Source organism: Protopterus annectens, chromosome 2.part2, assembly GCF_019279795.1.
Source record: "Protopterus annectens isolate FY-2018-M chromosome 2.part2, PAN1.0, whole genome shotgun sequence".
NCBI lineage: Eukaryota > Metazoa > Chordata > Ceratodontiformes > Protopteridae > Protopterus > Protopterus annectens.
This window is the reverse complement of record NC_056730.1, coordinates 77,569,523-77,592,728: the sequence shown is the minus strand read 5'-3', so window position 1 is coordinate 77,592,728 and position 23,206 is coordinate 77,569,523. Positions and strand designations below refer to the sequence as shown.

The 23,206-nt window shown below is 43.3% G+C and overlaps 1 protein-coding gene across 1 annotated transcript in view; it reads right to left on the bottom strand.

The window, feature by feature from the left end:
* The window catches only part of DDX4 (DEAD-box helicase 4), a 2,434,953-nt gene that overhangs the window by 1,238,081 nt on the left and 1,173,666 nt on the right, over nt 1–23,206 (bottom strand). Inside the window, exon 12 of the mRNA XM_044063758.1 lies at nt 10,587–10,739. Within this exon, the coding sequence (XP_043919693.1) occupies nt 10,587–10,739 (153 nt within the window). The remainder of the gene's footprint in view (nt 1–10,586; nt 10,740–23,206) is intronic.

Here is a 23,206-nt window from a genome sequence, read left to right as displayed (position 1 = left end):
CAGAGGCTCCCTTCACTCTGGACCAAAATCCCAATCCATGTTAGGCAGAGTCCCTCACTAACCCTCAAGAGAAATCTTGACGAGTGGATGGGAGATCGTAAGTTTACCCCTGCGATCTCATCTGTGTCCCTGCTTAACAGAGGTACAGTAAACTAACCTTAAAAGGGCTACCTTCTGTGACCTACTACACAGAGGCACAGTCAACTAATCTAAAAGGGTGGCGAAAGCCAAACACACTGGCTAGGCTTATAAATGCCCTAGGGCAGATAACCTAGTATCAACCTATGAACCCCTTTATTTTTAGTGTCATCAGTGAATGATAGAAAGGCAGTAGCTGAGCTGTGTGCACTGGGTTGAGGACATTTTGGGTGAATGTTGACAGACTTTCGGGCGACAGTGCTGTTTATGAAAACAGAATTTGAGAAAAGTGATGATATAATATTCTGGAAGTCAGACATCAGTAGATATACCACATTTATGAAGCAGGATAATATACAGTTTTCTCCATGAGGGTAGAGAGGATTCAGCCACTGACAGATTGGGTATGCCATAGTTATCGGCAGCTATCTTTAGGTATTCAGGTGGGAGGCCGTCAGATGCAGGGAGCAAGGTTAGAGTTCAAATGGAAAGTTTTTTTCATTGATATACAGAGAGTTTATATGCAGAAGTTACTAGTAATGCATACAGTGCATTAGATTTCTGTGTGGAAGTTCAGGGATTAAAGGAAGTGGTAGTATGTGTGGTAAACACAGAATGTTGGTTCTGGTCTAACCTGATCAAAGCAGAAATACTTTGATTTGATGTTACGAGGGGGTGGAAGCACTGGATGTAGAGTGAAGAGTTTTTAGTTATGAAGGCAACATTTTCCATTAACTATTGAAGAGGTTAATTTCTAGTGGCAAACATTTACAAGAAGGGCTATATTCCTTATTGAGCCTGGATTCAAGAGATTACATACACTGATGTCAAGAATTTTTTAAAATCTTTTTTTTGTTGAAGTTGTAGATGTCTATATCATCATCTAGGTTAACTTATCAAGGGTATCAGAACTTGTCAGAGATTTGGGATGCATGGCTAGGCTTAAAAAGGCCATTGCGGTTGTTAGCCTGGTAAACACTTACAAATGTTTTTTATTCTGATTGCACAATTATCTATGGAGCTGCAGGTTATAAGGAGTTTTATGTTTGGGCCACTCTTTCCAAGCATAGTCTCTCTTGCACATTCTAATTTTTGTCTGGGTAATGATCCAAGAGCTGTGGTTAACTTTCACTTTTTCACAGAGTGGGACATGGCTGATTAGGGTATTTAAGGATAAGGTGTTTAAAGTACTGACTGCCTTGTCGAAGAATAATAATTTTAGTGCATACCAATTTAAAGGTTTTTATTGTATTGATGAAGTCTTTATTGAATTTAAAGGTTTTGGGATGTTTAAGTCAGTGAGCGTTTTCTACGGGAATAGGCTGAGAGGTGGTCACCACGTTGCTTTGAATAGGTTCCAGAGGGTGCAAATATACTGGGGTCAGAGACCAATATCCCATCTAGAAGTGCACCCTTTACTGCTAGTAGCAATTCTAGACTGGATAGATCTGCAACTTTACTGCTGGGTGTTATTAAATTTAGTGGGTGCTTTTGATAAGTGGTGTGTAACCATAAAGGTTTATACTAGCAGAAGGGAAGTCTTGCATAAGTATTTGCTAGCTAATGTTTACATCTCTTAGTATATTTTCATATGCTATTTTAATTGCCAAGGAGAGGATTTTTTCTAAAGCTTCTACATTTCCAGGAGGGATACAGATCAACACAGAGCTTCTTTGTTGTTAACCTAAGGCAGTGATAGAAATATTGCGGCACTACAGAACTTGGTGATGTTGTGCAAATAGGGAGAGAGACTGTACAAACTTGGATAAATCAAGTCTACCCTGTCTACTTTCTTGTGGGGCTATAAGCTCTGATAGTACAGTCTTTAGGGATTAATTCAGCATCTTTGATGCTAGACGTAAGCTAAGTTTCTATGACTGCAAAATTATTAGGGGTATACCAGGATATCTGAAAGATGTAGTTCTGGAAATTGTTAAAAATTCTATGGAGGTTGCCACTGTAGCAATATTCAGATTTTTGGTAGACCAGTGGGAGAAAGATGGGGTGAGGTGTTTGATATGCTGGTTTTATTAGTATGGATAGGTGGCGGTTTAATGGTAGGACAAAACAGTTGGGTAAATCTGGTGTCTTAATGGGTTTATAGGCCTTGGGTTGGTGTGGATGTCACCATACTGAGGGATGTTTGAAAGGTAGTGCATCACTTTAGAAGAGACTTATTAGTTTTATTTTTGAGTACAGGGGTGGTAGTGAATTACTGTTTAAAATAAAGACAAAGGTGAGGCTGGAAAGTTAGGGAAATGTACTGATGTAGCTACTGCCAAGTTCACAGTATACTGATTAAATTGCAGTAAGAGACATGAAAGTATACACTGATAAAGATCAAATTAATAACGAGAAGTAAGAGGGGAAAGATAGTGCTCTATTTCTAATTTAGTTTTAATGTTGTAATTAAACAGGAAATGGAGAACCTATGATACCTGATGTCAGTCAGAGGTAGAAAGGAGAATTACAAGGTAAATGAAAGAATGTTAGGTATGTGTAATGGTATGAAGACCTGACAAAATGTTTGAGGTTGGGAGGGGTGACAGTCTGACTGGTTATTGCTGAGATGGATGTTAAGTTGCTGCAAGCTAGAGGAGTGCTGGGTCCTTTGAAAGGTTAGAATTTGAATTGCGAGGGCTATGGCCAGTATAAAGGAAGCGATCTCAGGAGTGGGTGAGAAGGAGCAGGGTAGTGAGCAAAGCAAAACACAGAGCAAGACTGAATTAAACTGGTTCCTGTGAAACCAGTCAAGATTAGCAAAGGTATAACAAAATGTTTTAGTAGACTAAGCAACAGCAGTGGAGTGTTAAAAGCTATCAAAAAAGGATAGTGTAAAAAAATAAGATTAGTATCAGCAATAAATGGAAAAACAGTGTAAAAATATTATGAGGGTGCTATAGGAAGCAGAACAATGCCATCCCAAATGGGGAAAAAGTAGGAGTTATGAGCGAGATAAATAGCACACAGGGACAGACAAAAGTCAAAACAATAGGTCACTGTGCCTTACAAGTGAGGCAGAGAGAGAGAAAAGAGTGCGCCTATGGTACAGCTGTAGAGTAGTAAATGGGCTCTAGTACGAAAGAACAAGATATGTAAAATATTCTTAATTCCTCAGTATTCATAGAATAAAGTGAAAGGAGACAGCTCATCTTACTCAAAGGCAGTAGAGACAGATAATGGAATTAGACTGCATTAGTCAAGGAAGTACCACACTATTACAATATAGGGAGGGTCCTAGCTTATATCACTTCTTTTCAGACATCTCTCTCTATTAAATGCCATTTGCAGCTGAACAAGGTGCTCTGATCCTTCTTCACAGCCTAGCCTGAGTTAACTAATAACGTCTCTCTGCATGGGGAAGGGGGCCTTAAGCCTAGCTTTACTGCCCCCAGCAGAATTCATCAGGTTAAGAAAGTGCACAAATCTCTAAACCATAGGCACTAAACAAAACAGGATTAAATGAAGTGATGCATTTCCCGACTAATGGTAAGACAGATAAGGACAACACTCATGTCCAACAGCAACAATCCAAACCAATACAATGGAGAGCAACTGCTGGGTGGATCATCTCAAAGAAATAGTTCACTATAGTAGATCACGAGAAACCAAAGTTACACCCACAGCCTGCACCTCACTATCACTACATCAAGCTGCCTCTTAGACAGTCTTAGTGACCACCTTCCTACCTTTGTCCTTAGACACTGAATAAATCCAACAAAAAAATGTTATTCCATCAGATCCGAGAAACTCCCACAAATTTTTAACCACGCTCAAACTTTGTAATTGGGCCCCACTTAAATTTCTCCCCCTAGATGATGCATTAGAACATTTTAGTACCACCTTCTTTAGCATCCAATATAATGTGGCCCCTACAAGAATAAAATCCAAGTATGCCCCTTGACTTACCAAAGTGACAAGATCACTATTAAAAAGAAAGATAAGACATGAGAAATGTGGCTCCGCAACAAATACATAGCAAATCAACAGAAATACCTTGAACTAAGAAATAGATCAAAAATGCAAATTGACTAGACAAGAAAAAACTACTCTGACATACAAAGCACAAAAAGAATCCATAAAAGTTCTTGTCTGCCATTAAATAAAATTATTCAGCCTGGTCAAGTTACCACACCCTTCCAATCTAACATTAACTCCATCTATAACACAGCTAGCTCTCACAAATAACTGCCTTTCACCTCCCTCACCCATCACACATCAATACAAATGACAATTACTTTCCCCTTTCCAGTCCCTACGGATACTACATTTAAATTCCTTAAACTCAAACCCACAACCTTAGCAACAATCTGCCAAATGCCTCAAAACTACTGCCGAAGCCACCTTGTATCCAGTCTCTATATTCATAAACAGGTCCATCTCAGAACAACATGTCCCAACACTATGGAAAATATCACATATACCACAGCACACAGGTGGACATTCAACAGAATGTTCTAAATACCAGCCTATAGCTATTTTATCTTCTTTAGCAAAAATTCTTGTAAAGTGCATACACGCACAAATTTGAAACCATCTCCTAACAAACTTGTAGCTACTGCTCAGCATGGATTCCGGCCCAAACACAGTACTACCACTGCCCTCATGAGCTTTACTAACACTGCTAACCAACACCAGAATGAAAAACTTGTTTCTTCTACCTTTCTGGATCTTTCTAAGGCCTTTCATACTGTCACATCAACTCTTCAATTCACTTTCTGAACTTAATCCAAGACGCTCCAATCTTTCATGGTTCCAAGACCATCTTGACAAGCAGGCTGTAAAATGACAAAATAACCTCTCCTCTTGTGGCTGTTGCCTTGAGAGTTCTGCAAGGAACTGTCTTGGGCCCTCTTTTTTTACTACATTTACTAAACCTCCACAGTGCTACCCTACATGCTACATTGGTACAATATGCCACTGACAACCTTAACCTGAGTAGCCCCCATCACTCCAAATTCAAAATATAATTTGAGAATCCTTCACATTAGAATCTTGGCTAACCAGTGCACAACTTATACGCAAACCCAGTAAAACTAAGCTAATACTATTTTCCCTTCAAAAGCTATAGACCCCACATCCCACCATTCAAAATACCTTCTACTAACACACCCATTACTCCAGTCTCCCAAGCTAAACTTCTCGGGGTTGTTGAATACAACATGGGATCTGACTTGCACACTGCCCAAACTATAAAAAAAGTACACAAAGTTCGTAACCCTTACAGGAGTCCGATATCTAACCAATAATACTAAAGCCATTATAGCAGAAACCCATCTAGTATCTACTCTTGTACACACATCCCCCATACGTGTGAAGCTAAACAAATCTGACTTAACCAAACTTAGGTTGTGCTACAATAAAACAGCAAAGTCTGCAACTGATTCAACTTGCAGATCCCACCACTGTCTGGCCCTTAAGCAGCTTTATTGGCTAGAATTTCCAAATCTGCTAGCAAATTCTTTACAACCAGAAACAAACTACAAAGACCTAAAGTACGACTCAAGTAACAGTTTACTTTGTTCTAGTAACAAATCATTTGAACATAACCAGAAGCAATAATGCTGTTCGGGATTCCCTTTAACTGCATTGCAAAAATCTGGAACACCCTGCCTCACAAGTTCCACAGCCAGTAACTTGAAAAAAAAAATCTCAAAACCCATCTATCTAGTTCATGGATTTGCCCCTGTTCCAACCCAGGTTAGCAACAGCAAGGAATGTAATATACACCCAAACACTCTTTCATCCCTCTATTCTTTGTTCAGAAATTTTGGATTTTGTATATACAACATACAATGATTTTAACTGGGTAATGCTGCTTACTTGGTTTCCTGCATACATTTTTATGACTGTTATTCAGACCGTCTTAATCAACCCAGAATGCAACTGCTAATAATCAGGAGCTTCAGTATTCATACTGCATTATGCGGTTTTTCAGAATAGTGTAATTGTGCATCAATAGCTACATTTGCCTGTATTGTACTAACTACTGCTTTTCTTCCTAATTATTGTAATGTATTCTTGAACTGCATTAAGTGCCTTCTTTCCACATTCGTATTGCAAAGTATTTCTTGTTTTATTGCATTATTCAAATGGTTTAGGATTATTCTACTTGGAGCTTTTCCCCCCGGGGCCTCTGCTGAAAATGAGCTATCTGTCCAGTTGGACTGTCCCAGTAAAAAAATGTAAAATAAAAAAAATTAATAAATAAAACAGCAACTCAAGCATAGTATCATCCCACCTGATTATTAATTTTCCTATACTATCTTTTCTCCTTATACTTGATATATTACTGCAAACTGTCATCTCTCCTTTTATTTAAACTTAGATGCCGATCCCTATTGTGCAAATCTCTATCTTAAAACTAGTGCCCTGGCACAAAATGTTCATCTTACTTTGTTAATAGTGTAAATATTTATAGACTCTTTACGTGTTACTATTTTCTCTTTCTTTTTTAACAGTCCTACTCTTGCAAATATTATGGGATAATGATTCCTCACTATTTTTTAGTTTTTGTTAAAGTGCTTCTGTATTGTTACTATACTACATGAGAATATTTCTTTATTTGCTTATATGTTTGTACATTCCTGCGCTTTTTGTTTATTGTAAGTTACTAGTATATAGTGGAGATTTTCTCCTCAGGCCTCTGCTGAAAATTGACATGTATCCAGCCAGACTAGCCCGGTCAACAAATGTAAAATAAAATAAAATAAAAATAAATAGTAAACTAACCTAAAATGGTGGCTTCTCACATGTACTACTTAAAACGTTTAACTCTGGTTTATCGACTGATAAGCTCCTCTATTGAACAGCTGCCTCTGTATTAAGGCCCAGAAAATCAGAGCTTAAAATGACTCTGATGCACAAACAAGAGTAAATATTGAGAGAAGCAATAAAAGCCACAAACTCAAACACATTAGCTGAATACACATTTGACTAAATACAAATACATAAAGCCACCTAAATCAATTAAACACACTACAATGATCAATGAGCCGCTAAAACAGTTATTTTATAGTTATTACCTGCAGCATACATAATAATACGCAATCAAATGACAAAAAAAGCATTACCATAGAAAATGTCAACATAACTTAAACTTTCTGAAGCGGAGGACCATGAGATGTATGAAAGCGACTCCTTAATGTTCATAGGTTAGTACTAGGCTAACTGCCCTTGTGAGCCATTGTAAGCCTAGGAAATTATCATTTGCGAGATTCAAACCCTGCACATTGTGTTTGTAAAGCAAACACCTTAACCATTAGGCCACTCTACCAACCCTACCATTTTTTTCGTTACTTGGCTTGTGAATGCCAGTGATTTTTTTTTTTGTTTAACCTTTACCACTGCATTCAGGCCAATAAAGCCAAACAACCCCCATTAGCTGTACAATGGACATAACTTGTACAGAATTGTATCAACATATTTCTTCACGTAACTTTTTTTTTTAAATCCTGACAGTATTTGTGGAAGAGAAAAGGGTGCCAAAAAAAATCCTTTGGAAAGAAAATGTATACAGAAAAATTTGAAACTATCATATTAAAGGTGGGTAATGCAGACAGAAGATGCACGCACAATAACCAAACCAACTAGAAAATGACATCACCACAAACAGGATGATGACCCAGTGGCTGCACAGAGTCAAACTTTATGAATGCAACTGCCAGGAGCTACTATCCAAGTTTTGTACAAAGCTGTACACAAGACTTATATAAACACCAATTACAAATATAGATCCACTAAACACCAAAGTGATATAACTGACTAAAACTGCTCTACAAATTGTAGGATGCTACAGGCCACCCTCTCAAACTCAGGAACCCCACACAGCCTTCCTGAAGACACTGGAGGGTATAAATGTGTCTCCAAACACCATCATATGGGGTGACTTCAACTACCCAAACAGACTGGGAACATTACTCAAGCCCCAACTTTCTAGCTCAACGGTTCCTGGATTTCATAAATTCAAATGCCATGGAACAGCTAGTCACTGTTCCCACGAGAGGAGAAAATATACTAGATCTCATTATCACAAACATGGGGACAAAATGCTCCACACCGGAAGTATATCCCTCATTGGTGAGATCTGATCATAAACTAATCTCACTGGAAATCCACATCCCGCCCCCACCCCAAACAAAAAAGACCACAGTGAAGAACTTCTCTAAAGCAAACTTCACACTACTCAAGACTGGTGTGGTATCCTTCAAGGCCCCTGAGCCAGTGGAAACCACAACCCAAGCTGTGGAAGCCCTTACAAATGCCTTCTATGAACACCTCCAGGACTGCATGGATCAGGCAATCCCAAATAAAACCAAGACTCTTTCCACAAAGGGCAAACGTCCAGTCTGGTGGACCCCAGCCATTAACAAACTTTACAATAAGAGGAGAAAGCTATTACATGATAGAACAAAATCCATAAAAGGGAAGTCACCCCTGATCATTATTAGCAAAAAAATACGAGCACTCATAAAATCAACTAAGGCCAATTTTGAGAGAAAAATTGCCATGGATTCAAAGGACAATCATAAGGCCTTTTTCAGCTATGTTAGGAACCTGGGTGGAAACTCCCAGATATGCTCAGAATTAGTCCAAAATGATACAAAAATCACTGAACCCACAGACATTGCCAACATACTGGCAGACAGGTTCAGTGCAAATTTCACCCCCCTCTCCCCTCCTAAAGGAGAGATAACTATCCCAGCGGAGTGTAGCCTCCCAGACATCTCAAATGCGCAGGTGAAAGCTGCTCTCTCTAAAGCTAAAAACACAGCATCAATGGGACCGGATGGTGTCCCCGGCTGTGTGCTACACGAGCTAAATGAGGAATTAAACCCGCACATAAGGCAGCTGTTTAATCTCAGCCTTACCACAGGATACGTGCCCAAGGAGTGGCGTATGGCAACTGTGGTCCCACTCGACAAAGGTGGTGCCTCTACAGACCCTGGTAATTACCGCCCCATAAGCTTAACAAGTCTAGTCTGCAAAGCTATGGAGAGGATCATAATGGAGCTCATAAACAAAGATATAGGGGACTTGCAGACATTGGACCCGACCCAGTTTGGCTTCGTCAAGGGCAGATCATGCCTTTTGAACTTGGTCGACTTCTTCGAAACAGTCACCAAGGCCATTGATGAGGGAAAGGCAGTCCATACAGCCTACCTTGACCTTGCAAAGGCTTTCGACACAATACCCCACTCGGGTATTGTAGAAAAACTTACCAGCTTAAATGTAAACCCATATGTCACAAGATGGGTTGCAAACTGGCTTAAGGACAGAACCCACAGGGTTAGAGTTGCTGGCGCTATGTCAGACTCCAAGCCGGTCACAAGTGGTATCCCACAGGGCTCGGTCCTTGGCCCCCTATTGTTCGGCATCTACTTCTCAGAAGTACAGGCCAACATGGGAGGACTTTGGCTGACAAAGTTTGCAGACGACTGCAAACTGGGTGCCATCATAGTGGAAAGTGCATCGGACACGGATATCCTTCAGAAAGGACTCACGGAAACAGATAGCTGGTGCCAGAGCCATGGCCTGAAGTTAAACGCCAAAAAATGTATAGTCATACCCTTCGGGAAAAACAAGGTAACCCCAAGCTACCATATAGGCGGCAATCCACTAAGCACAGAAGAGGTTATCAGGGACCTGGGGACCCAGGTTGACAGTGGCCTTTCTTTTGACACTCACGTTGCTAAAGTGGTTAGAAAGACCTTCTACATTGCCCACCTGATCATGAAGGGATTCACATCCAGATGTAGTGAGGTCATTGCTCCCCTGTACTCTTCACTTATCAGACCAATGATCGAGTACAATGCCCCATTCGGGATGCATCTCACCCGACATCTGCAGCAATTGGAGAGACCCCAAAAGTTCCTCACCAAAAGGATAAAGGGACTCCAAAATCTGTCATATGCTGCCAGACTGAAGAAACTCCAGCTCTATTCAGTCGCATACCGTCTGCTCAGAGGTGACATGTGCCTGACATACAAGGCCATGTCCAACCCGGAATTAATGGACATGCTCCACTTCAAAAAATCCAAATCCACCAAAACCACTAGAGCAAGCGACTTAAACCTTAGCACGGATATAAATAGGACGTGCTGGAAGGATAGATTTATCACTCAGAGACTCCCTATGCTGTGGAATAAAATCCCGGTCCATGTGAGGCAGAGCACCTCGCTGGCTCTGTTCAAGAGAAATCTTGACCTGTGGATGGGAGATCGTAGGTTTACCCTGGGAATCATCTCTGTGTCACTGCTGGACAGAGGCACAACAAACTAATGGGCACAGTATTTTTTCATATAAGGGGTGGCGTAAGCCACAAAACTTTGGACTAGGCTTATAAATGCCTGAGGGCAGATAGCCTAGTATGAACCTATGAACCTATGAACTATTAAACAGCATCAAGGAAAAGAAAACAAAAACACTAGGTAAAAAGATATACTTACAGTTTTGCCAGATCCAGTCTGAGCACAGGCCATTAAATCACGTCCAGAAAGTACAATAGGAATTGCATGCTTCTGTACAGGAGTAGGTTTTGCATATCCTGTTTTAGCAATATTCTTATTTAGCACATCATTAAAACCAGCTTCCTCAAAAGTCTGAAATAATTAAACAAAAGGATGTTAATGAAAATATCTTGTTCCAAGTGAAAGTCAAAATAAAAGATTCAGTGGCATGAAATGCAAATAGAATGACATGAGCAACTAAGATGAATGCAACAATGTGCAGTAATACAAACAGATTAGCAGCATCAGTGCTTAACCCTGCCATAAAAACTGACAGCAATTAAACCTGACAGCAGTACAGCAGCTGATTAAAAGCCATCTTCTGTCAAAACTACAGCAGACTGATATACACGTTTACTAATGCAGAACTAGGATTACAAATAGAAGTAAAATATTTGCTAGAAAAATCATGATTGCGACAAAAATTTCACAAAGAAACTTGGTAAATAACACATACACATGGCTTTGGTTAATAAAGAAAGCTCTTCTTAAGGTGCTCTAAAAATGGGTTATTCTTTCCAAAAATCTGTCATCTTTTTTACTGGAAGAATCAATCAGGGAAGCTAACAACCAATTACGTACATAAAAGAAATCATAAATCAAATATTTAAGTGCAGTCATCATCACTGCCTGCAGTGTACCCCTACCGATACAGCAAAATCACCCTGAAAACTTAACCAGATTTGGTACACTTCTGCTAACAAGTTATGTACTCACCATAACGTTTGATGTATGTAGTCCATCTTGCCTCACATTTTTGCCCGTGGAATTGGAGCCAAATATCGGCTCCGACTCAGCCAAACTTTTCTAGCTCGAAGTCTTCTATTGGCTGGGCTAAGCAGGTATCCCATGTTGCACTGCTCTATATCCCCAGATCTAGTTTGCTGTGAACATTCATTCAGACCCCATGCATACATAACATCCAGGTAAAAAAGAATAAGCGAAGAGTAAAGGGAACTCTGTAAATAGAAAAAAAAAAAACCTAACCTCCAGATCCTCCAGGCAGGGGGAAGGTGGGTAAGTAAGAATGTGAGGTGAGATGGACTACATACATCGAACGTTATGGTGAGTACATAACTTCTTGATGTTATGTAGTCCAATCTCACCTACATTCTTACCTGTGGGACAGCGTCCCTAGCACCTACATCCTGGGTGGCTCATAGGAAAACACTCCCGAGTACTGTGGAACCAAAGGAAGACCTGCCCCTAGATACCACATCCAATTTGTAATGGGAAACAAATGTGTGATGAGAAGTCCAAGTAGCTGCAGCACATAATATCATCCATCGACAATCTGGCTCGATAGGCTGTGGATGTAGAAACAGCCCGAGCAGAGTGAGCCTTGACCGGAAACGGCAGGTCTTTTCCTCCTGCGGAGTAGGCGAAAGAGATGCAAATGGATATCCATCTGGATAGGGTGATTTTTGAGACAGGGGACCCAATTTTGTTTTCCGAAAAGGAGACAAATAGTTGATCAGACTTTCGGATATCTTTTGTTCAGTGCAGATAGAAACGTAACTGTCTGTGTACATCCAATTGATGAAATTTAAATTCTGCCTTGCTTGAAAAATGAGGAAAGAATACAAGGAACTCAATAGATTGATTAATATTAGATACTGAAGCCACTTTAGGAAGAAAAGGGTTTGGTCCAAGAGAAAAAGTACAGTTTTGTACCTACCATAAATGTAGATGTTCGAAGATCCACATTGCTGCAGTCATAACCTGTGGGGGTAGTCCGCTGTCCTCGGTCAGCCCGAATACCAAAGTGTTAGGCTGGCGTCGGTCATGGTCGCTCAGATCTGACGTCAGTACGCCGTGGTATTAAAGAGCATGACCGACGCCATATCCTCAGTCTTTCTTGCCCCAGATGTCAGAAGGCCTTAAAAAGAAAGGCCATAGCCAAAAATGGAAAAACACCCAATCACCCATGTAGAAACAATATTTACAACAAACCACACAACCACCCCAAACTACAGAGGGGAAGGAGGGAGGGTAAATTGGACTGCAGCAATGTGGATCTTCGAACATCTACATTTATGGTAGGTACAAAACTGTACTATGTTCTTCATCTCACATTGCTGCAGTCATAACCTGTGGGTAGAATCCCAAAGCAAAGGTAAAGGGAGGTTGGCAAAATCATAAAGCATTGGGAGCTGCTAACATGCTCTGTAATACTGCAGTGGCAAACCCAGCCCTAGATTTGGAATAAAGAGGGAGATGGTAATGTTTAGAAAAAAAGTGTGCACTGAACTCCAAGTAGCTGCCTCCAAAATATCTTTAGTAGCTACTCCCCTTCAAAAAGCAGTAGAAGTGGCAGTCGCCCTAGTGGAATGAGGTCTAATTCCAGCCGGAACCTCCTTACCATGATGAGAATAACAAAAAGCAATACAATGGCCAATCCACTTAGAAATGGTTTGTTTTGAAACAGGTTTCCCCTGAGAACCCAAAGCAAAAGAAATAAACAACTGTTGAGACTGCCTGAACCCTTTGGTTCTGCTCAAATAATAACGCAACTGCCTGTGAATATCCAAAGTGTGTAAAAATTTTTCCCCCTTATTTTGGGGATCAGCATAAAATGTAGGCAAATGTATAGATTGGTTTAATGCCACATTAGAAACAACCTTAGGCATAAAAGTAGGGTTAGTACGCCCTATCCTTATGAAATATCAAGAAGGGTTCAACTGCCATTAGAGCCTGTAACTCAGATATCCTTCTAGCAGACGTAATGGCCAACCAAAAAGCAGTCTTCCAAGACAAAAACTTCAACTCCGTAGTAGCTGCAGGTTCAAAAGGAGGTAAAGTGAGCTTTTCCAACACAAAATTGAGATCCCAGGAAGGAGTAGGAGCTCTACGTGGGGGTCTTATGTTTTTTGCCCCTCTAAGAAATTGCTTAAACAAAGGATGAGAGAATAAAGGAGGGTCACAGTCATAGTGAGCAGAAATGGCTGCAGCATGAACTTTTACAGAGGAGAAAGACAAACCCTTGTCTAATAATTCTGTAAGATACTGAAGTGAAACACTCAAATTAGGCACAGAGACATCAAAGCTCTTTGTTTTGCTCCAAAGAAAAAATCTGCTCCATTTATCAGCATAAACTTTCCTGGTACTAGGCCGTCTGGCCTCCAAAATGACATTCAAAACATGTTGAGGAAGCTGCGACCCCCCAGGGTCTAAAACAGAATGTGCCAAGCTGTCAGATGCAGGGACTGTATCCTGACATTGCGGAAATGACTGCTTGCCTGGGACAAAAGGTGTGGAACTGATGGCAAAGGCCAAGGAGGCTCCCGTACTAAACTCCTCAGCAGAGGGTACCAGTGCTGACGTGGCCAATCTGGAGCTATTAGAATCATGCAAGGCTTGTCCTGTCTGAACTTCAAGAGCACCTTGGGAAGAAGAGGCAGAGGAGGAAAGGCATAGACGTGAAGGTTGTTCCAACTGAATGAAAGAGCATCCACTTTCCAAGCTTTTGGGTGAAACAGCTTTGTGCAAAACTTTGGCAGTTGGAAATTTAGTGGAGAAGCGAACAGATCTATGTCTGGAGTTCCCCACGCCACCGTCAACTGTTGAAATACATGAGGATCCAATTTCCAGTCGTGGGGATCCACCATCTGTCTGCTCAAAACATCTGCTAAGGAGTTCTGTGCTCCCGGCAGAAACCTTGCCTGAAGAGTGAGGTGCAAACTGAAAGCAGTCTCCCACAAAATCATAGCTTGTCTGCAAAGAGGGTACGAATGGGTTCCCCCTTGCTTGTTGATGTACCACATGACTGTTGTGTTGTCTGTTTGAATCAACACCTGTTCTGGTTGAAGTAGATCCTTGAAGGCCATCAGGGCAAATTAGACTGCTAACATCTCCTTCATGTTGATATGCAAATGCTGTAGTCTGGGAGGCCACGTGTCTTGAACCCATTTCCCATTGAAGTGTGCTCCTCAAGCCATGTCTGGGGCATCTGTAGTTAAGATCTGACTCGCCTCTGGTCGGGTCACAGAGTCCCTTGTTTAGGTGACATTCCTGAGACCACCACAAGAATTCCCTTTGGATGCAAGGTATTATCTGAATGACAGTATCCAAATCGTGGCAGTGTTGAGTCTATACGCTTTTGAGATACCATTGTAGCTTCCTCATATGCAGTTTGGCATTGGGAAGCACCAGAATACAAGATGCCATGAACCCCAAGGCCTGAAGGACTGTCCTTGCAGTCAGCCTGGACCGTAGAGATAAATGCTGGAAGTAAAGAGCAAGATTTCTGTGTTTGTCCGGGGTCAAAAACGCCATCTGAGAGGCTGTGTTCAGTCTCACACCCAGAAAGCACATGTCCTGAGAGGGTACTAGACTGGACTTTGTTTCGTTCACAGAATACCCTAGGCACCTTAACACTGTCATAACATACTGAAGATGGTGAAGTAACTTGACTTTGTCTTGAGCAAGAATCAGGCAATCGTCCAAATAAGGATAAATTTGTATTCCCCTTAGTCTTAAGAAGGCTATCACCGGAGCCAGGACTTTTGTGAACACCCTGGGCGCAGTAGATAAGCCAAAGGGCAATGCAGAGAACTGATAATGAAAATGCAGGAACCTCCTGCAGCTGGGCCTGATAGGAATGTGAAGATAAGCCTCTTTGAGATCCAGAGTTACCATCCAGTGATCTTTGCCTAGCAGAGGCAGAAGCTGTTGCAAAGTTAACATCTTGAATTTGGGAAATGTCCAGGTATGTGTTGAGAATAGACAAGTCCAGAATTGGCCTCCAAGTGTTTCCTTTCTTTGGTACCAAAAACAGGCGAGAATAAAATCCTAGGCCCACTTCTGACGGAGGAACCACCTGGATAGCCCCCATTTTTAAAAGTAAAGAAATCTGTTTGTGAGCCTCCAACTTTTGCTGAGGAGGAACGTCTGGCATGCCTTTGAAAGGAGGCAAGGCGTGAAAATAAAACTTGTAGCCTCGGCCTATAATATCCAACACCCATTTGTCCTGGGTGACTAAAAGCCAATTTTGCCTGAAAAGTGCCAATTTTCCTCCCAGAGGAGCTGCCAGACAGGAGGGGTCTGGCAGCTGGAGATTCAGGTCATTGGATCTGTTTACGAAAAGGCTGACCCCTGCCCTCACCTGAAGATTGTGCAGGGGAACTCCACGTCCTAGGCCTGAAAGAACCCTGAGCATGAGCTCTGCCCCTAACACATCTAGATCTGCCCCTAGACTGTAAATCAGAAGAAGGATAAGCCCATCCCTTAGTAGGCCAATTTCTGTTAAACTTAGGGGGCTGCACCTGTAAAAAAATCCTTAACTGTCTGCATAGACTTAGCTTTGTCTTCCATTTTCTTCAAAACTGACTCCACAGGAGAACCAAACAGAACTTCAGATTGAAGGGGAGCATCCAAAATTCGAGCTTTAACATGCTCTGACAAGTTCTGATCCTTAAGCCAGGCATGCCTACGAATAACTGATCCAGTGGCAGCCACCTTGGAAGAAGCCTGAAGGGCATCAAAACCACACTGTAAAGAATGCTTACCCACCTGATCAGAGGCATGAACTAAATCCTGCAATTCCTTACACTCTATGCCCTCTGCCAAAGCATCCACCTTAGATTTTAACTGACTTAGGAGAAAATTCTGGTACTTCAGCATATGAAACTGGCAATTCAAAGCCCTCATTGCTAGAGTGGAAGAGGTATACACTTTTTTCCCCACCTATCCAAAGCTCTAGAATCTTTATCCATAGGAACGGGATTCTTTACAACAGAAGCACTGACACCCTTGGGTCCCTGGCTAATAGTTTCCAGGTCAGCTCTTGGGCTCTTATACAAATATTTATGAGCCTCTGGCACTCTGTAATACCTGTCTGGCTTGACCGGGGCAGGAGGCAAAGAATCAGGATTAAGGGAAGCTTCAGAGAAAACATCCTGAACAACATCCAAAACAGGGGGTATTATCCAAGGGCCTATGCTGTGGTAAAAACAAAAATTCCCTAAGTCTCTTTCGAGAATCTGAGAAATCCTGACCTTCCCACTTAAAATGCTCCCTCATGGAATGCAGGGTTTCAGAAAAAGAAAAATCCTCTGGATGGGAAGCAGGAGTAGAATCCTCTGCATCAGAATCAGAATAGGGAGGAAAATCCTGAATGTCTTCAGCCGAAGACTCTGAGTAATCTGAGGAATGCTCCAATCCTTCCACCTCTGGCTCCACCCTAGGCCTCTTATCTGGAGGGGGCAAAGAACCCCTGATTAAGGTAATCAAATCCTCTGCCATTTTCAGCATATGTTTTTTAGGTACAGAACCTGCAGAACTAGGGCTGACGCCAGAGGAAGACAAACCAGGCCTGACCTTGGAAGGTACTTTAGAGACAGAAGTAGAAGGCCTAACCACCTTATGCAAAGAAGGGACTACAGAGACCTGAGAGGCCCCCTCAGCCTGACCAGACTCCTGAGAGGCCACATCCTGCAAAATTAAAGGCTCCCCCTGAGACTCAGCTGAAACCTCGGCTGGATCCACAGATTCCACCGTAGTTTCTAAAGAACCGGCGTCCGTAACGGACGACTCATCCTGCTTGGACTTTAACGATTTTTCCTTACGCTTCTTAGCGGTAGCGGGCGTCGGAGGATCCGACGGCATATTGTAGTTACACTGCTTACCAAAGACAAGCCTAGCACAATCTAACCTGCGTTTAATGGTGCGCTTATTAAATCTAGCACAAAAATGACACCCGACTACGTCGTGCTCAGGCCCCAAGCAAGGAATACAGAGAGAGTGGTAATCCCTATGAGGTATCTGTTTCCCACAAGAAATACAATTATTCACTTTTTCTGACATCGGGATTAAACTGAGGCAAGAAAAGACAAAAATATTCCCCAACGGGGTACTTAGCCCAACTTGGTCTTCGGTCTGAAACTCAGAATACGAAAATTTCAGGACGCCGAACGGCACTTGCAAATGCTGCTTCTGCTTCGGACCATGCGGCAAGAAAGACTGAGGATATGGCGTCGGTCATGCGCTTTAATACCACGGCGTACTGACGTCAGATCTGAGCGACCATGACCGACGCCAGCCTAACACTTCGGTATTCGGGCCGACCGAGGACAGCGGACTACCCCCACAGGTTATGACTGCAGCAATGTGAGATGAAGAACATCCCTGGCCTTATAGAAGATCAAGTATGGGGGTATGACAGAAAGGGCTTGAATTTCTGAAACTCGCCTGGCCAAAGTGATTGGTATTAGGAAGGCTGTTTTCTAGGTCAAAAATTTCAAATCACAGGTAGCTGCAGGCTCGAAAGGTGGCGAAGTAAGGGCTTGTAGAACAAAATTCAGATCCCAAGGCATGATAGGTTCGGAGACTGGAGGACAGTAGTAGAGTACCCTTGAGGAAAGCTTTACAGAGTCTGTGAGCCATCATACTAGGCTCATTAGCGACATGAAATTAGAAATAGCAGACACGGAACCCTGATGGAAAAACAGACAAACTCCAAGACTTAAGCAATCGGGGCTGTGTAAGGATCAATTCCTTGGGTATGCGCCCAAATAGAAAACCTCTTCCATTTGCTAAAATAAATCTTCCTAGTAGAGGGCTTATGACAGGAAGATAAAATGTGAACTACCTCCGGTGAAAAGTGATGAAGTCTAACTAACGATGGAAGTGGAGTAGCCAGGCTGTCAACAGGAGGGTCATCAGAAAGGGGTGGAACTGTCCCATGTGTGTCAGTAAATCTGGTTGTGGGTCCAGAATCAAAGGAATGTCCACAATGTAAGGTTGGAGAAAGGGAAACCAGACTTGACGAGGCCAGTAAGGAGCAATCAGAATCATTCTGCTTCCCAAGGATTGGGCTTTCTGAATCACTTTTGACAGCAAGGGAAACTGAGGGAAAGCATAAAGTAGACCAGAGGGCCAATCGTGAACTACAGCGTCGCTGGGTGACTCCCCCTGTGGGGGGATCAGCGTGAAGTAGCTGCTGCATTTGGAATTTCGGGGGCTGGCGAAAAGGTCGCAGCAAGGCTGACCCCATCTGCTGAAGACTCATTCTGCAACTAGATGATTCAGGGACCATTCGTAAGGCATCAGAATAGCTCTGCTTAGCCTGTGCGCTATCACGTTGGACTTCCCCGGAATGTGCGTTGCCACCAAAAACCGTTGGGAAGATATTGCCCACTGCCACACTCGCATGGCCTCTCTGCACATCTTCCCACTGCCACACTCACATGGCCTCTGCACAGGGGGTAAGATCTGGTTCCCCTTGCTTGTTCAGATACCGCACTACTGACATGTTGTCAGAGTTTATTGCAATCGTCCCTAGAGGCAAAGAGCTCTGAAGTGCCTGCAACGCAAGTAGTACCGCTCTCATCTCTAGGACTTTGATATGCAGATGCATCTCGTGATCTTGCCACGTGCCTTGGACTGTCCTGCCAAGATAATGCCCCCTCACCCCATCTGGGAGACGTCCGTGGTCACTGTGGCAACCGGGATGGGTGGAACCAAGTGTTTTCCCCTGTCCAGATTTTTGGTGCAAAGCCACCAACTGAGGTCCTGTTTGCATCTGTCCATGAGCAAAATGGGGTGAGAAAGTAGAAATTTTTGGAGAGACCATTGGACAAAGAGAAGCCATTGAAGAAGTCTCATATGCAGCCTCGCTAGAGGAACCAACACAATTGTTGCTGCCATGGTCCCCAGGAGCTGAAGAACCCATCTTGCCTTCGCTTTCCTCAGGGGCATCAAGGCGTGTAATCTGTTGCTGTAAGACTTTAATCCTTTCCTGCGGTAAAAATGCTTGCATTCGAACAGTGTCTAATTCTGCGCCTATAAAGGTGACACGCTGTGAGGGCAACAAGGCAGATTTTTTTTCCCAATTTAGTGTTATGCCCAACTGCTGACAGAGTGATGGTAGCATCCCTGGTTTGGATTAGCAGATGCCTGGTGGGGGCAGTAAGGAGCCAGTCGTCCAGATACGGAAATACCTGGAATCCTTGATGTCTCAAGTGAGCCGTCACCACCACCATACAATTGAACACCCTGGAGGTTGTAGCAAGACCAAAGGGCAGGGCTCGAAACTGAAAATGACTGGCTCCCAGCCGGAAGCGTAGGTGACTTGTGGATGCCCTGTCCATTTTGACATGGTAGTAAGCATCCTTGAGGTCGATGGCACACATCCATACCTCCTCTCTGGAGCAGAGTAAAATGAATCAGGTAGTTCAGCGACCGTAAGGTAAAGGTTGCTGACAAAAGGGTATGCTTCCCGTACCGGTACATGGTCCTAGACTCCTTGTTAGGAGGATGGACGGAGGAAGAAGTCTCTGCTATTTCCTTCTGAGTGGCCGCCGCCACCATCATGGCAAACACAGGGAATCCTTTGGACAGAAACTCCTTACCCAGGGGAGCAGAAAGAAATTTGTTGGGACGCCTGGGTACGGGTTCCACAGAATCAGTGTTTTCCCACACCCTCCGACAAATGAAATCTAAGAGCTCGAAGAGTGGGGACACCCAGGAGGCAGAGGGTTGAGCACCAAAGGCCTTAAGGAAGACCGACTCCTCCTCGGAGGGGGCTTTGGATGGCCAGTCACCTCTGTTTCAATATCTCCAGGATATCGGAGAAGTAAACCTCAGAGGATGACTTGGGGGACCCCTCAGATTCCTCGAGGTCAGCATCAGAGGTGAGAGTCTCATCCTTCGAGTCTATGTGCTTCCTCTTGCACGTTTTCTTTCTAGGGGCTCTTCAGGCACGAACTCTGAAGGGCCCTCAAAGTTAGGGACCACTTGTGGGGGTATCCCTAGGCCTTGGTGCTCTGCTGTCTACGGATAGGTGATCAGAGGCTCGCACCAGAGTGGTGGGGGACAGAATGACCGACTCACCTGATGTAACTGACGATCTGGCCTGCGCAGTGCGCATGGCCTCGAAGGCAACCCCCACCACCACCCCCCCCCCCGACGGGAGACTCTGAACCGAAATATGTCGCGAGATGTCCCCCTTGGGCCCGACTGAAGACTCCCGAACCCTGTGGACGGAGACGACTGGGTCAGAGCCAATGTCAGCACAGATAGGCCCGGAGGGGCCATCGGAACCGACCTAGGAACATCACACGGCGCGGAACACACTGGCTCCGAAGACAGAGATGCACTCAGAGGAATGATCGAAGAAAGGGTCGGGATGTGCTCCGGAGCCGACTGGGCCAGAACCAAAACCAATTTTGCCAAAACCGGTGACTGGAGGAGCCTCTGGACCACCCTATCAACATCCACATCCGAAAGAGTCCTGGAGGCTTTGGAGGACAGGGAGGGAGATTGAGATCTCCTCTCAGGAGAAACTGGTCTAAGACAGGGCGATCGGCTCCAAAGAGGTTCCAATATAATACTTCCTGCAGCCCCGAGGACAGTGGAGCAGAGTAGGTCGAAGCAAGTTTTGCGACTTTCTCCGGAGGCTCCGAGGAAGCTGACTGAGCCAGAGATGTCTTTTTTGACTTTGATGACTTAGACTTAAGCACTGGGAAAAGAATCCATGGCCTCTTCGAAAGAGGGTTTCAAGAATGCCTTTAAAATCAGCTTATTCTTTCTCTCTTGGAGCACTCTGGGACTAAAAGCATGGCAAAAGCTGCAGGACTCCTGCAGATGGATGGCTCCCAGGCAATAAACACAAACTGAATGCCCATCGGTGATGGACGTCTTAACCGCATTTAGAGCACTTTTTAAAACCCGAAGGTTTGTGCTCCTTGGAATCCTTGGACATTTCTCAACAATCACCAAAAAGTACAGTTTTGTACCTACCATAAATGTAGATGTTCGAGGATCCACATTGCTGCAGTCCTAACCATTGGGTAGTCCGCTGTCCCAGTCGGCCCGAATACCAAAGTATATGGCTGACGTCGGTCAAGGCGCATTAGTCTGACATCAGGACGTCAGGGTACTAATGCGCATGACCGACGTCATATCCTCAGTCTTTTCTTGCCCCAGATGTCAGAAGACCCTAAAAAGACAAGGCCAAAACCAAAAACACCAAACACTCCTGCACCAAAAATATGTACAATATATACAAAATTACAAGAGTATAACCTCACCCACACAACCACCCCTAAACACAGAGGGGAAGGAGGGAGGGTAAATTGGACTGCAGCAATGTGGATCCTCGAACATCTACATTTATGGTAGGTACAAAACTGTACTATGTTCTTCATTCCACATTGCTGCAGTCCTAACCATTGGGTAGAATCCCAAAGCAGAGGTAAGGGAGGCTGGCAAATCATAAGGAAGCAGGAGCTGTCAACATGCCTTGCAAAATAGCTGTGGCAAAACCAGCCCTAGATTTAGAGTAGAGAGGAAGGTGGTAATGCTTAGAGAAAGTATGCACTGAACTCCAAGTAGCTGCCTCCAAAATATCCTTAGTTGCCACCCCTTAGAAATGCTGTTGAAGTGGCAGTAGCCCTAGTGGAATGAGGCCTAATCCCAGCTGGAATCTCCTTGCCATGATGGGAATAACAAAATGCAATGCAAAACCCAATCCACTTAGAAATAGTTTGTTTTGACACAGGCTTGCCCTGAGAACTCAAAGCAAAAGAAACAAACAACTGCTGAGACTGCCTAAAATCCTTGGTCCTGCTTAAATAATAACGCAACTGCCTGTGTACATCTAAAGTGTGCAAAATCTTTTCCCCCTTATTTTGGGGATCTGCATAGAAAGTAGGCAAATGAATAGTTTGGTTTAAAGCCACACTAGAAACCACCTTAGGCATAAAAGAAGGATTAGTACGTAATGATACCCTATCTTTATGAAAAATCAGGAAAGGCTCAACCGCCTTAAGGGCCTGCAATTCAGACACCCTTCTTGCAGATGTAATGGCTAACAAAAAGCAGTCTTCCATGACAAGTATTTCAATTCAGCAGTAGCCGAGGCTCAAAAGGTTGTAGAGTAAGTTTCTCCAACACAAAATTGAGATCCCAAGCAGGAGTAGGAGCTCTACGGGGGTCTTATATTCTTTGCCCCTCTAAGAAATTGCTTGAACAAAGGATGCGAAAACAATGGTGGGTCACAATCATAGTGAGCTGAAATTGCTGCAGCATGAATCTTAATGGAAGAGAAAGACAAACCTTTGTCCAATAACTCAGTAAGATATTGAAGAGCCACACTCAAATTAGGCTCAGAAATCTCCAAATTCTTTGCTGCACTCCAAAATAAAATCTCTTCCATTTTTCTGCGTACACTTTCCTTGTACTAGGTCTTCTGGCTTCCATAATCACATTTAAAACTTGTTGAGGAAGTTGAGACCTGCTGTGTTTCAAAACAGAATATGCCAGGCTGTTAGATGAAGAGAGTGAAGCTTGACATTGAGCAGGTGACCGTCCCTCTGAGACAACAGGTGTGGAATCAAAGGTAAAGGCCATGGAGGCTTCCTTACCAGACTCCTCAGTAATGGGTACCAGTGTTGCCGAGGCCAATCTGGAGCTATTAAAATCATCCTTGGCTTGTCTTGTCTGACCTTTAGGAGCACATTTTGGGAGAAGAGGCAGAGGTGGAAAGGCATACACATGAAGATTTTTCCAACTGAAAGAAAGAGCATCCACTTTCCAAGCTGTGTGATGAAACCTCTTTG